The following is a 15,212-nucleotide window of genomic DNA, read 5'->3' on the forward strand; positions in this document are numbered from 1 at the left end:
AGATTGAAACGAGTTCAATTTGACTGTCCACTCTGCCACATCCAGAATTGGGCTTTTGCTGAGAACTGCATAAAGACGCTTTGGTGTAATAATAAAAGCTATAGATCTTGGCTTTCTGAGTCTATTGATGTAAAGAACACAGCAGCTTTGCTAGCAAAATATTGAGAAAATAGACCGACATGTTTACGAAGTTCTCCACTTGTATCATGTCATCTTCATAACACGCTTGGCAAGCAAACACATGCACTAAAACTACAGCCTCTGACGCTCATTTTGAGTACTTGAACTTGTTGATAGCTTCATTTTTCGTCTTGCAGCGTCGAAAAGAAGTTCAAAGAGTTGTCAAACTTTTTTTTATGTATTGGATGAAAGTTTTATTTTAAAAAAAATCATCGTATAAATGAAAACTAGTGTTTGTGAAGCAAAGTGACTAGCCATATGAAATATCTCGAAAACAATGCTTTTGTGAAAGCATTCAGTACGATTATATGAGTCTTATATAATCCCAATAAAATAGCTGTCATCTGGGCTACCCCTTAATATGTGCTAAAAAACATATATTAAGTTTTTCGTTTGTCGCTCCTTAGAGTCAGTATTCTTTATATCTTGTCTAGTTCAATGCTACAGATGGTAATACTAATACCACAAGTAAAGGACACCATTTCAATTACTTGGCACTTGACAAAATTGTTGATACCCAAGAGATACAGTCTTTGACAAGGGATTGTAACAAAATCCAGAGCACCACCAAGAGTGACCAGACCAACGTACTAAAAAATTCTTCAGACGAAAGAAAGGTGAGGAGTTGTCAAACTCAAGATTTCCACGAGTAATACCCTTTGGTTAAAAGCCATTTTTGACCAAGTTTTACGAGTCGCTTTTTTTGGTTCAAATCAACTCCAAGGGTATCATGGATGTTAGCAAACATTGTTTGTAGGCATTTAAAGTAATCAGGAGAGTACAAACAGGCTTTATTTTACCTTTGTATGCCTAAGAAAAACATCTGTATGAACTAATGGAGGAGGGAGTTTTTTTTCCGTTGTCAAAGTATTTACATACCTGAGGTCTCTGTTACAACAAGTCATTTATCAGGAAACTGTTTATTCTTATTAAAGCCCGCTTGGTCCATTGAGCTGGCGAGTCCAGTGAACTGAATTGAAGTAGACACCATTTATTTTTTGGAACAATGTGTATTCGATAAAAATTCACAGGCTAGGGGTTCCCTGAGATACATTTAATATTCACTTTACACAAGTCATATGGTGCATACTATGAAAATATACCTAAGCAAGCTATCCTGTGACATGCAAAACACAATTACATAAAGGACATGCATTTGATCCACTAACAAGCTAGTGGATCTGGCCTTATTTGACTTCTCAACACTATTACTGAACATAACAATTCTATCATCCTTAGTCTTCTTTTCGATATATATGGTTTTTCCCTGAAATAATATGCAGCACTGTATGGCGTACTCTGTAAATTTTTTGGTAAATAAAAAGAAGAAAAAAAAAACGCGAGTATCTGTTTAGAATCCCAAGTACATGTCACGAAACAAAATGGTTCATGTTTACTTGAATGCCTTTTTATGCAAAAAGAGGTCTTTGTTTTATTATTGTCAGTGGTACGTCTTTCGTTAAAACTCAGTCAGGAAAAGGTTTATGCAATCTTATTAGTAATATGCATATCTTTAAATGAAATTTAGTGTTAGAAGCAGTTTTGTTTGGCAACCAAGAGTCAAAAAAAGCAACTCATCTAGTGTATCGAAACAAAAAAAACACGATTAGAAACAGATAGAGCACTAAGAATAGCTAAATATCCTTAAATACGTGATTATGAAACAAGGACCATTTTCCTTTATCATTATGGAGTTCCTCTTACCTTTTGTATAGACCTATTTTTTATATAGCCAAATGATTATAAGAGCGCAAATCTCGCGTTTTTTTTTTTATTTATACAGAAAAAGTTTATTTAGCAATCAAAGCCTTGCCTTGAGTAGTAACTTCACCATCAGCTTCAACACCAGTGATATGATCGCTGTCAAAAGACAAAGCATTTACGGACTCATCAGGAACGGAAACAGAGAAACCCTTGATGGCAGAGTCATATCTGTGAACAATCTTGGCACCGGAAGATTCAACTTCCTTGATCTTTTCTTCAATAACTTCACTAGGGGTATCTCTCTTGAAGGTAACAATATATTGGGCTAATACTAATTTAGTATCAGCTTATAGAAGCTTTCCTTACTTACATGACATTTTATAGATAAAGGCAATAAAAAAAAGGAAAAAGCAATCTCGAAAATACACCTTTTATAAGAAAAAGGACATACTTGCCTTTCAAGTTCAGATGCATCAGGTGCTGCTGAGCCAATCAAGGCGGTTTGCCAAACATCATCCCGAGAAAAAACTACGTAACAATTTGCATAAACGACACATGATGTTTGTTTACTTGGCAGTGTCTATATGGTTTGTATATACATAGCGTATTCTAATCAAGACTATACATATAGAACAAGAGGTATATATATATGTTTATATTATATGGGAAAACTTGTTTAGCTACGCAAAGTTTGAAAAAAAAAATAAAGAGGACAACGTCATTGACTAGACTAGGAATAGGATTCCTTCCTCTCTTTTTGCAATGTAAATCTTTATCTACTAGAATTGAGCTTTATGTTCAAGCTCACCCACAGCTGACATAACCGTTTTACGTACAAACAAAACTAACGCATCATTGCTTGAAATACTCTGATAAAGTTACTATATACAAGGAGTAATTGTACTACAAAGCCTTTCTGATTAGAAAACATGTAGCTTTTTCTCGATTGCTCAAATCAAGAAATAAGGGTTTTGAGTTGAAAATTTGTTTAGTAAACTATCTAGAACTATTTGCCAGAGTAGACTTATAATAATATTTTTACAACAGAGGTGTTCATACAAATACGCCCCTGGACAAACAATTTTTTGGGTGCACAATCTTTTTTCCACTTTTATACAAATGCGTCTTGCCCTGAAAGACATTCACATTTTTAATGTTAGATCGTTTAACAAAGCTTTTTCAAGCAGATTTCAAATCCTCATAAGTTAGGAATATCTCTGCCATAATCAAACACCTCCTTTCTCATGTTTAAATAGCATAGCTCCATCATTCTCTTTTCTCACTCAAAAAAGGCTGTTATCCAATTGTGGAGAACTTTTTATCTGTTTCTAAACAAGCTTCAACATTGCAATATCTTCAGGAATGCCAAAAACACTTTTATGGGTAAACTAGAGATCGAGGATTCAGGTTTCTATTAGAATAAGTGTGTGTGTGTGTGTGTGTGTGTGTGTGTGTTTCATGCAAAAGTTCAAGAGGACATATAAATTATGCTGTTATGTATTTTTTTAACAAATGAGTATGGTTCCTGAGTGACAAAATAATGAATTCACAATATAAACGCGTCCATTCTATTTATAAGGCCATTCCCTTTAGCCTTTTCAAGAAGGCGCCTGGCAAAAAAGAAAAAAAAACCCTCACGGCCCTTAATTAAGATGACATACAGGAATCGGAATCTATTGCTTAAATTGTGGGGTTGTGTACCCATGATGTCAGGAACAGACGATTCTCCCGACTTTTCCTTGATTCTTTCTACCAATTATAAAAGATTTCATTTCTTTTTTCTTGTTGTCAACAATCATGCCAAACACACTTCCCCATACCTATACTGATATTATTGTCAATGGTAAACCAACACATCCTAATGATTTCAAAGTGGTGCGTCAAGGTCCTCCTGAATCGTTCTCAAGCAAATTAGTAGCTGAACGTGCTTTTCCTGAAGGTTCTGTGATTGCTCCTTTGGAAGGTTTGACACCAGGGGCTAAACGTTATTCTACTGTCCAAATTTCAGAGACAGAGCACATTGAATTGAATAGTGACTTAGTGTTCATGAATCACTCTTGTGATCCTTCTACTCTTATGGATGTGGATCGTATGGTTGTTACTGCTACAAGGGACATTGCTGCTGGCGATGAATTAACATTCTTTTATCCTTCAACGGAATGGGATATGGGTAAGTAAACATGTGAATTATAGTCATGACTTATGTATGTGAGATTAGCACAACCCTTTTCTTGTTGGTGTGGTTCATCCAAGGTAGGCATATAATCAAACTAGGAAAAAAAAAGAGAGAAGTAATTAACATTTTTTCATAGTGTATTGAAACCGTACAAGGCGCCAAGTACTTGTCAACAGATACCCTAAACAAGTTCAAGTCAAGCAGACACATAAAGCAACTTCTTCAAAAACGTGACACTTAAGTTGTACATAAATAAATACATTTTACACAAAGCTATATTTTATTGTTTTGAATTTATGCAAAGGCAAAACCAGTGGAGCATTCACTGATGGCCTTAAAAAGATTAGTTCGTAAGCTTTCATAAGAATTGTATTGAGGTAAATCTATCTGGTTGAAACATGTGTGGGCAGAAGGAAGACGGCTTTCTCCACCAAAGTCTTTATGAATCTGGAACTTTTGAACGCCACCTGAGCCTTGAAGCTGACTAAAGCCTTCCAAAGGTACTTTGGAAGTACCAGTGGCAAATTGTAACAGTTTAGCACGTTCTTCTTGGTCAAAACTTCTAACAGCACGCCAGAACCATTGAATGCAAGTGGAAGAAGGAGTATAGTTTCGGTATTCGGTGTTGTTCTTCCAATCATCAATGTCAATATCGGGTAAACCAGAAATCAATAATTCGAGTTCTTGCTCATTGAATATTTGAATCAAAGAGGCAGGGATAATATCATGGAAGCCTTGTAAAAAGGCATTGATCTGATCCTTAATGGCTGTCGTTAATTTCTGTTCAGTGACAAGTGCAACATATTCATGCTTGTTGGCCTCAGTAACAGGGATATTTCTACCGTTGGGCTTCAAGTCTACAGTTTCTTTAGTACCAAAAAAGTCGGTTTCAATACTAAACGTCAAATCAATGACATCAGTAATATCATTTTCGAGCATCCAAACAAGACTCTTGTAATATTCAGGATCTAAAGCTTCTACATCACGATAATCCACGGTACGGCCCAAAATATGTTTGTAGAAAGATCGAGTGAAATAGGCATCTAAAAGACGACCATCATAAATAGCCTTACCAATCACACGGCCAACAAATTTGAAGAAACTCAAGTGATCAGGATTGACAGCAGAATCGCGATTGGGTTGGTAAGTAAGTTTGTCAGCAGCTGAGGTGATAAACAAAGCATAGTTGGGATCAAACATCTGTCTAGCCAAGACAGAGAACCATTCACGAGTAACACCTCCTACATCTAGACCTTCTTCATTACAAAAACGAACACCCAATTTGCCATTCTTGATTTCTTCACCTGTACGGCCCTGAAGCTGATGATAAGAGTCTTCAAATACATATTGACGACGCACATTGAGTTGTAACATGGGAAAGTTTTCGCGAGGTGTAGTACGCTTATGCAGTTGTTGAACAAAATAATTACGCTTGTTGTCAAACTCGAGCATCTTGGGATTACGGACCAACAGGGCAAAAGAGCCACTCATCAATGTTGGGTTGTTACGGACCATGATGTTCAAGACCTTCTTGTGTTTTTCAGTAAAGGCAAAGAAGAAAGATTCAGGTGAAGCAGTGGACAGATTCAACTGTTGCTCAATAGCAGGTGTAGTCGTCTTTTCAGTCAAGCTATTTTGTCCCTTTTCAGCAGCACATTTAGAGACAACCATAAAGGATTCAATCAATGGAAGCAAGACAGTAGCCACATTAATCAGTTCTTCCTTTTCATGAATCATAGACAAGCATTTGCCAAGTGTTTGCCACAAAGACAAGAAGTTGAGATCTTGATAGATTTGAAGCACACGCTTTTCATTCTTGATCTGCTCAGATTCTTCATTTGACTCGTTTGGATGAAAAGATTTACGAAGGAACATGTAATCCAATGTCTTGAGCACACGCAACACTTTAGCTTGATGAGAAGTGGCGGCAGAGAACGGAGCAAGCACAGTACTACTAATTTCTGTACCAGGCATAGTTGTATCCAACACATCCAACAAGGTTTCAAGATCTTTTTGAATTTGAGTACTAGATTGTTTAGCATCTTCCACAAGTTCATTGACAATTGTCTGTTGAGCACCATCCAAGGAAGACAAGTGAGAAATAGCATTCAAAGTATATTGGAATGTCCTACTAGAGCATTCACCGTTGGTAAGCACATGAACAACTAACTTAAGATAATAATCAGGGATCGTTGGAGGCTTTGGCATGGGTCTTTCAGATAAGGCAGGATCCTTTTGCTTGTTTTCAACCTTTTCTTGGTATTTCTTGACAAGGATAGGGAAGGGACGACACATGGTAGAGAGCAAGTCCATCAATTGTTCCATCAAAGTAGAGTTATCAATGAATACAGCGCGATCAAGTAAACTCATCAAGATTAAGATGGGATACTTGTTCCAGCTGTTGGAGACTTTTTCTTTGCTCTTACCCTTTTTACTGCCTGAGGGTCGCTTCAAGCCAATCAAAGATTCACTTTCAGTCAAAAAGTAAGCCATGGATTGTTCATTGCAAGAGACAATATAAGTCAAGACTTCTAAACAACGCTGAGTAATAAAGTTAGGCACATTCTCAGTGGCTGTGCCTGTAGTTTTGCTGGATGTTTTGGGTTGCGATACCTTGCCGGCGTGTTTACCAGAAGTAAGGAGTGCAAAACTATTATCGACAGAAGCAAGGTCGTTGTTACCATCATAAAGCACACAGACAAGGTAAGAGAGAAGGTCGCAGCGAGTCTTGCTGTTCTCGCACAAGTTCAACAATAATCGATTCAATAAGGATTTGGAGATAGTTTGTGGGACAAACAACAAGCGAACAAGAGTACTCAATTGAGACTTTTCAACAAGCTGAGCTGCACCATCCGTGCGACGAGCCTTGGCTTTCTTCTTGGCAGAGCCGGATGCTTGAGCATCGTCTTCAGCGGCCGCAGGTCTTCTACGAGAAGAAACAGGATCTACACAACCATGAGTGGATGTTCTTTTAAACACAATGACTTACCTAAAGTGGATGGAGTATTATTTGCTGAAGCCGGTGTGTTGGTAGGCACTTGTCTGCTCTGTCTTTCACGTCTTTCGCGCTCAATAGCTTCTTGTTGCAAGACCTCTTCACGGATTTCTGGTGGTAAGGCATCTAAAAATTCAGGACTAATGGAGTTGTCCTCAGCAGTCTGAGCAGGCGCAGGTCTGTTGCGCAAATGCTGGTTGACCACTTCTTCTCTTAATTCATCAGGCAATGCCTCCAAGAATTCTACATCAATACCGGTACCGGAGATGTCAATAGGCTGACCATGGATTTCAATGGTAGTGCGCTCAGTCGCTTCTTCTGCAGCTGGCTGTGCATCTGTTGTACTTTCAGCGTTTTCGTCTTGTTGAGCGTTTTCTGCAGTAGATCCTTGTTCTTCAGTGGCTGTAGCGGCAGCAGCTTCAGCAGCAGCCTTCTTGGCTTCTTTTTCCAAGCGCCATTTTTCTTCTTCAGTCTTACGACGCTCTTCTTCCTCTTTGCGTCTTTGTTCTTGACGTTTCTTCTTCTCTTCTTCACGAGCTTTCTTGTCATCTTCAATAGCAATGGGCACAAGAGTATTGAGGATTTCGTTCACAAGGTTCAATGCTTTTTCACTCAGATTGGTGCCATACATCATACGAGCTTCTTGGTTCCATCGTTCACCTGAAGACATGGGTTGGAAGTCATGTAAAATGGCCAGACTTTCTTGAGCATTGGCGTTGTTGTTGGCGCTGATGCTTTGGTGGCTGTGGATTGTGCCTACATGAGGGAGACGATCGATTTCAATTGTACGCATAACACCGCCAGGACCATGTTCTAAATCCATCCGTAAAGGACCTGGTTGATTGAGAGAGACAGTGTTACTCAAAAGATCTTCAAGCATACGAACTGCATTACCGCCCATCATGTTTTCAAAGCCTTGCCAGTTGCTTAAATTAGAGACTCGAGAAGGACGATGAGAAAAGGTGTCATCAAGCATACTGCGAGCTGCATTGCCAGTACCAGATTGTCCATTAGCATTGTTGGACAAAAGAGGGTGAGTAATGATGTCTTCTTGACCATGAGTACTGCCTTGACCTCTAAACGAGCTTCCGACTAACAAACGTATAAGTACATACAACAATTTTTTGACAAACTTACCTCCTTCAAGCAAAGATCTTCTCACATTAGGGAAGCGTCTTCTGAACCCAGGTGGAACAATCGAACGCGATCTTTCAATTTCATCTTCTTCCATGACTAAATCGTCCTGTAAATCAGTAGGCAAAAAGGGTGTATCTAAATCTTCAGCATCAAGCAAGACACCATCTGTAATATCATTGTCAGAATCAGCATCCAAGTTTTCAGAAGCATCATCGAAATCAGACAAGGCGTCCATTTCATCCTCCTGTTCATCGATAAGTATTTATAAATTTTTCTGTGTTGGCCTGAATGATTCTTACCTCTTCATAATGATCAGACAAGTGTCGCATATGGTTTTGATCATCACGATCATCTCCAGTATCAATGACGGCTTCAGCATGGACAATGCCAGGTTCCTCTTCAATGTCTTCCAAATGCCAAGTCATCTCTCGACTTCCGTCTTCCTCCTCATCGTCGTCAATCAATTGTGCTTCAGCATCAATATCGTCTGAGTCATCTTGATCTTCGTCCATCTCATCCGAATCGTATTCACCACCATGAATAATGGCTTCCATTTCTTCAACAGGCCCATCCTCTTCATCTTCTTCGTCCATGTCAGATAAATCACTTCCACTTTCTTCTTCAAAACTATGTATAGAATGAGTCATTAGTTTGTGATAATCATACGTACTCTTCTTCGCCTTCAACAGAAGATCCAAACATATCACTGTATTCACCACTGGAATATTCATCTTCATCAATCGCACTACCAGCATCAAACATACCCAAAGCAGAGTTACGATACAAGTCAGGTGCTTCGTCTCCTTCTGTAGCAGGCGCATTAGGCACATGCATAGCTTCTTCTTCTGCTGTATCCATCTTATCTTCCTCTCCTTCATCTGCCTCTGTCTTGATAGCCAACTTGGTCAATTGCTCCAAAGGTCTCAACATGGCATTCAAAATGGTCTTTGAATGAGGATAATTGATATCCACATCACTGATAGCTGAAGTCAACACAGACACAAAGTTCTTATCCAACATGATTTTAGAGTTACTGAGGACCACATCTTCTTTAGTATTGTTATTTTGGTTTGCGTTGCTTAAAGAACGAGCCAAAGAGGAACCTACGTTGGGACGAGCATTCAAGATACGATAGCAAAGATCAGATAGGGCAAGGTACTTGGAGTATTTGACAGAAGCTGTATCAGATGAAGCCACAGCCTCTTTGAGTGATCGAATAATGGCTTCCAAGACATATTTGCGTACTTGGATCAGTTCGTTCTTTTGTTGCGGGGTTAATTCAGTAGTAGAAGAAGCATCATAAGACATGGCCACAAGTGTAGAAATGGTCCAAGTAGACAAGCCTTGTTGCTTACGCGATTCCTCTGATGTAGGATTCAAATGATTGTAAGGCAATAAATCATTGATCAACATCGACACAAACGAACGATGCTTGCCATCCAAAGTCGTGGTACGCTGTCCATTCTGCTTTTTACAGAAATTGAAGATGTCGTACTTGCATGAAGGATAGGAAGAGATCAGTTCGACAAGGCATTGTAGTAAGAATCCAGTATAGACAAACTTGATGTTTTCTTGCTTCTTTTCTTCTTCGGTCAAAGGTTCCTTTTTAGCAGCTAAAGCAGTGACTTCTGTACGGGCTGTCATGATTTCGTTCAAGAGATAATACACCACGGTCTCGGATGAAGAGCTTTGCTTGACAGGAGGTTCTTCTTCGCTTGGCTTTTCGCCTTCTTGTTTCTTGAGCTTGATCTGACGATTGATTTCAAATTCATCAAAACGAGCCAAACGACATACATCCGTAGCAACCTGTACAAATGCATCAGGATGACGAAGAGCCACATGCGCATTACTACGGACAAAGGCACTGATGTCTGTGTTACGAGGACGAGGATTTATGAACCAATTGTTGATGATGTCCTTCATCGTACTCTTGAGTACTGTCATGCTCTCTACGATATGGCGTAAGATCAAGATAATAAACGCTTGTTGACCTTGTAAGCCTTCCAGACTTAAACGAGGTTTAGTAAACAACAAAGGAACACCGCCAATCTGAACAAAGTACAAGGCAGCTTCATGGTTCTTGGTCAAACGCACAATCATACGCAAAATAGCATAAATATCATCGCGTGTCAAGTTGGTCTTGCGGAGCAAAGAGACACAGCATTGAAGCAACTTTTCGCGCTGTTGAGAGGACACTTGAGTAGTTGTCTTAGTCACATCTTCCATAGGGTCATCGTGCTGACTACCTCTTTCCCCTTCTTCGTCTTCGTCTGATGATTTAACCGAAAAGATACTATGGGTATTCTTGGGTGTTGTCAATTTCACCTTCTTGGGTTCATCTGCCTGTGCGATCAATGCTTCCAAGACCAAAAAGGTGGTGGCAGACCAAGCAGGTAATGATTCGTCTGTATCTGAGAACTGCAACATATCAAACAAGAATGAAAATCGGTCTGATAATTGACCCATGGCTTGTTGCATAGGTGCTTCGCGCAGTAACAGAGCCAACAGACGAAGACGACTGCTGAGCAAGACAGACTTTTCTTTATCTTGACGAATAGCAGCAATCTGATCGATCAGATAAGAAATGATCTTGCATGACACCTTGTTTTCTTCTGTTGCATCCCCTTCAAATTTGCCCAAGATCACAAGTAAATCGCGAATATCAAACACAAGGTCCTCACGTTGATCAGCCAAAGCAATCAAAAAAGAAGGCAACAATTCACATAATTCTTGGCGTGTTACTTTCAACTTTTCAGCATTGTCAGAAGGTGCACTGTTGGAACTACCTTCACCAGCATCAAGTAGATCGTTTGAATCAGATAACCGAAGCAAGTTGGCTTCATTGTTGTATTGGTTGTTTAAGGACTCAACAAAGCTTTCAATCACATCTCCCACTCCTCTACGTTCCTCTTCAAGATCTTCATCAATGTCTTCTTCACTCTGATGACCATCTTCAGTATGATTATCATCGCTTGTATCATGTTGATCTTCTTCTTCCTGGTGATTGTCATCGGTTTCTTCTTGTTCTTCTTGGTTGTTTGATTCAGCAGGTGTGTTGGATGTGTGTTCATTAAAGACAGCTGTAGGATGGCTGAACAAATAATCCACAGCACGCGATACTTGATTATTACAACGTATCAACGCCTGTTCAGCAGATGCACGCATGAATCCCATATCCACCAAGGTCTGAATATTACGTTCAGTAGCCACAGGCGTACGCAACAAATTAAAAGGAGAAGAGATCAAAGGAGCCGTGTAACTACCAAAAGGATCATGACTACGTGCATTAGAAGGTGAAGATTCCAGAAATCCACCTTCGCCCTTCATGATCTGCTCAAAGATCTTAATCAAGGTTTGACCCACGCCCTTTGAGAACAAGTGAAGTTGAGAACATGTCACGTACTCCTTGAGTGGGATCAACTTGAGTTCAAGCGCAACGATCCATTCATAAGGTTCAAAGTAATCGTCTGCTTTTTTGTCCTTTTGCGTGAGTGTGCTTGTATAGGCAGAGTCACGGAGTGCTTTAGGTGAACTGATATGAAGCAAGACGTTCAGTAGACTTTCGATGGCCTGGTTGATACGTTCCAGTGTGTCTTTGTGGTTTTCTTTATCAGGATAGATGCCTAATGCTGTACGCCACATCTGATCCAACTGTTCTAACAAAAGGTCCACATTGCCTTGCTTTTCAAACGCAATCGCCAAAGGTGCCTGAATTGAAGACTGAGTACGTTCATCCTTTAACAAGAGTGAAGCCATGGTATAAACAGAAGTTAGGTAATCGTATCTACAAACAGGGGCATCCGACTTGGTGATAGGAGGCCAGGTCATGTTGTCATGGAGAACATCCGAAATGTATTCAGCAAACTTGAGGGTTTGAGACTTGGCCAAGGCGCCTCCTGAACGACGACTGACAGAGATCTTGATCAAGCATTGAAACATGGGCATCACCAATTGAGCAATTTCGGTCAACAGAATCTTGAAGTGCTTGATGTTCATCATACGAGGGTCTTTGGCAGGAGGCACTTGGTCTTCACTGCTCTTGTCCTTTTCTTCGTCTGGCTTGTCCTCTACACTACTGGTACTATGGATACCCAAGGGATGTTCAGATGTACTGCTGGCTCCCTTTTTGGAAGCAGCATTGGATCCAGAGAGAGATTTGGCATGATACCAGTCAGAAGGCAACGCTTCTTTGAACAAGATGTTCTCCCAAACTATGGTTCGGTGTAACTGACCCAACGAACGAATGAAATTGTCTTCTCTAGGCTCAGATAAAAATTCAGTGATCAAAGAAGCACCGTTTTTACCGTGCGACAATATAGAAGAACCACAGATATTGGACAACAAACCCACATACCCGTGCAACTGAATCATTTGTCGAAGTTTCTTGTTACCGCGTTCAATCTTGTCTGTCTCGCTTTGATCCACATCGATAAATTCATTCAGTCGACTCTGATGGTAATCCTGTGTATCTTCCTGAACAACACAAAGCAATTCTTTGACTTTAGCAGCAATCGCAAGCAAAGTAGGCAAAGGACTGGCTTCACTGATCATTCGAAACAAATATGACAGAGAATCAGAAGCAATCGTCACTGAGAAATTAGCAGGCAAGATCGGCAAACTGTAATATTCCAAAAGTTTTTCAGGGCAACCTTCTTCCACGAATGCCTTGATGTTGGCTTGATTTTGAAACAAACCTTCCAAGAACCGAGCGACAAGGTCAATGAACGACACAATCAAACATTCCACTTTATCTTGCTTGTCGTCGTCAGGTTCAACCGGCTGGCTTGACCGTGTCTGTAGTCTGTGACCATCATCACTGGGTTTGCCAGCACCGTCGAGCTTGTTGCCTTCTTCCAAGACTTTCTCAATCAAGCGAGTCACGCACTGAAAGACAGAAGTCTTGAGGGAAGGATGATGGCGGATCAACTCGTCTATGGAGGAACCGAGGCCGGTAGCACTGTCGACATCCAAGGGGTTTCTTAAAAAGTCGTCTGAACTCAACAATTCAAAAAAGTGAGGTAAAGGGTTTTCCTTATTAAACATGTCCAGTCCTTGAGCATTCAGACAGAGAGCACCAAATGCATTGACAGCAGCCAACAAAATCTCTGGGCTTGGGGATTCAAAAGAAGCAATGGTATGCAAAAATGTTTGAGGTAATTTAGCTTCTTGTAAAATAGTTAATGAGGTGGGTTCATTGTGAATAAATGTCGTATTAACATTGGTAGCCAAGGCAAAGATACTGTTGCCAAACAGTTTGGGATGCTCCATAATGGATTTAAGTGAATGAGGAAGGGAAGAATCAATCAGGTTACGAAGACCGTCTGTTGTGCCTGAGGACTCCATCATACGATATAGGAATTTAAGCATGGCTTTGGTCATGGCAAGTCTTTCATGAGGTCCAAACACATTGGTTGACTGAATACTTGCTTCTACTTCAGCCTATCATTTTTTTTTTTAAAAAAAAAGAGTATAAGTTATGTGTTTTTTTTTTACACTTTTTATATATACCTTAATACGGTCTAATAGAGTATCTAAACCATGAACATTACAGAAAGCAGAAAATGAAGTAGAAAATGAAGTGACAATGATATCCAAAAGCCCAACGACTTTAGCAATGCCTTTCAGTTGAGGATATTCATAGTTGCCAGTGATTTGTACCAGAATGGGAATAATACCAGCAGACATCATCATTTGGCCACCGGGTTGTGTAGGCAGTATATAAGAAAGCAAGACAAACAAGGCATCTACAAAAGAGTAAGGAAGTACCTCATTCGCATTGATCTTTCTTAGGATTTGCATGACAGGACCATGATTAGCAGAAGCATTGATGGCTGTGACTACTTCTGTCAGTTTATTTCTATGTCTTGCGATACCATCTAAAGCAAACAGAGTATATGTTTGAAGATGCTAGACAGCTATGAATAATGTGTGTTGATTCCATATGACTTACCCTATCGACTTGCTTTTCTGGGGATATCAATTCAGCCAGTTGTGGAATCAAATAAGGCTCATATAGAAACACTTTGTTTTGCGCAGTCGTTTCCGAGACAGAATGAGCTATATAGCTATATTAGACCTGATAAATCTCATTTCCACTTACACATCACAGCAATAGCTAAAATACGAATGCCTAACAACTGTTTTCGTTTGCTTGGTTGATCAATGTATTTAGCAATACGAATCCTGTTGGCTAGTTCAAAATGATATTCTTTAGGAATATCATGTTCTTCTACCAACTTTGTAAACAGCGAATAGGCTTCTTGTTCTTCTTGATTCAAGTTGGCAGTCACGACTTGGTGTCCTTCTTTTGCTTGTTGCTGTGATGTACGATAAAATTGAAGTTGTAAGGTCTTCATGGTGGGTGTCACTTCCAAGTCTTGTGTAATCTGAATCGCATCCACAGGTACGTGCTGCCAACCTCGAGCAAGTTCAATAATTCTATCTTGAGGTGCCACAAATGAAGTACGAATGGCTTTAGGATTAGTGATACGTTGAGCAGGTCGAGTCATAAAGTGAAGAACTGATTCCAATACATCCAAATCAAATGTATTCAATAACATAAACATATGCTATTAAAGAAGGTAAGATTGTCTTCTTTTGTTCATCTTTACTTGCCTCATAAGAGTTGTAAATATTTCTATTTGTACAGTTTTCAAACAAAGTGCGAGATAATTCAATAATAGATAATAAGAGTTGCTTGTCTTGTTCATAAAAGGACTTTGTTTGAATCTCTTTTAGGTTGTAGTCTGTACAGATTCTGTTCAAGATGATATCAAATCTGTCCAAGACAGCAACCCAATAGAATAAATCACCTCTGGGATAAGGCCAGCGAATGAGTTTCTGAACAAGTGTAGGGATGTGGTCTTCTCCATCTGTTTCAAGTCGTTTGATGAGCTCACTAAGCTCATGAGGCTAATCTAAAGTTAATCTCTTTTTTTTTCTCTCTCTCTGTCTGTGTTTATGATGGACTTACCAAAGGAGCAAGTTTTTGGAAGACGTCTTTTTAATTTTCATAATACT

At 39.6% G+C, this 15,212-nt stretch overlaps 4 protein-coding genes across 4 annotated transcripts; 1 reads left to right on the plus strand and 3 right to left on the minus strand.

The window, feature by feature from the left end:
- Positions 1 to 1,605: 1,605 nt before the first annotated feature.
- On the minus strand, positions 1,606 to 2,287 carry B0P05DRAFT_500552 (uncharacterized protein). The gene is made up of 2 exons (XM_051575436.1): positions 2,255 to 2,287; positions 1,606 to 2,209 (listed from the first exon to the last, which is right to left on the minus strand). Exons 1-2 carry the CDS (start codon positions 2,259 to 2,261, stop codon positions 1,971 to 1,973), a joined length of 246 nt encoding a protein of 81 aa, XP_051429436.1. The 5' UTR covers positions 2,262 to 2,287; the 3' UTR covers positions 1,606 to 1,970.
- A 1,394-nt stretch (positions 2,288 to 3,681) lies between these two features.
- Positions 3,682 to 4,301, plus strand: B0P05DRAFT_600897 (uncharacterized protein; the record flags this gene model as incomplete). Its single annotated transcript, XM_051583242.1, has 3 exons — positions 3,682 to 4,054; positions 4,103 to 4,137; positions 4,197 to 4,301. The coding sequence occupies 3 exons, from the start codon at positions 3,682 to 3,684 to the stop codon at positions 4,299 to 4,301; spliced, it is 513 nt and encodes a 170-aa protein (XP_051429437.1).
- A 53-nt stretch (positions 4,302 to 4,354) lies between these two features.
- Positions 4,355 to 14,701, minus strand: B0P05DRAFT_592385 (uncharacterized protein; the record flags this gene model as incomplete). The annotated part of the gene is made up of 8 exons (XM_051582982.1): positions 4,355 to 7,005; positions 7,050 to 8,147; positions 8,193 to 8,436; positions 8,492 to 8,819; positions 8,863 to 13,631; positions 13,701 to 14,099; positions 14,143 to 14,249; positions 14,293 to 14,701. The coding sequence occupies 8 exons, from the start codon at positions 14,699 to 14,701 to the stop codon at positions 4,355 to 4,357; spliced, it is 10,005 nt and encodes a 3,334-aa protein (XP_051429438.1).
- A 31-nt stretch (positions 14,702 to 14,732) lies between these two features.
- On the minus strand, positions 14,733 to 15,206 carry B0P05DRAFT_592386 (uncharacterized protein; the record flags this gene model as incomplete). Its single annotated transcript, XM_051582983.1, has 2 exons — positions 14,733 to 15,090; positions 15,166 to 15,206. The coding sequence occupies 2 exons, from the start codon at positions 15,204 to 15,206 to the stop codon at positions 14,733 to 14,735; spliced, it is 399 nt and encodes a 132-aa protein (XP_051429439.1).
- Between the last annotated feature and the right edge of the window lie 6 nt (positions 15,207 to 15,212).

Source organism: Gilbertella persicaria (assembly GCF_025201335.1).
Source record: "Gilbertella persicaria strain CBS 190.32 chromosome Unknown B0P05scaffold_77, whole genome shotgun sequence".
In the NCBI taxonomy this organism is placed as follows: domain Eukaryota; kingdom Fungi; phylum Mucoromycota; class Mucoromycetes; order Mucorales; family Choanephoraceae; genus Gilbertella; species Gilbertella persicaria.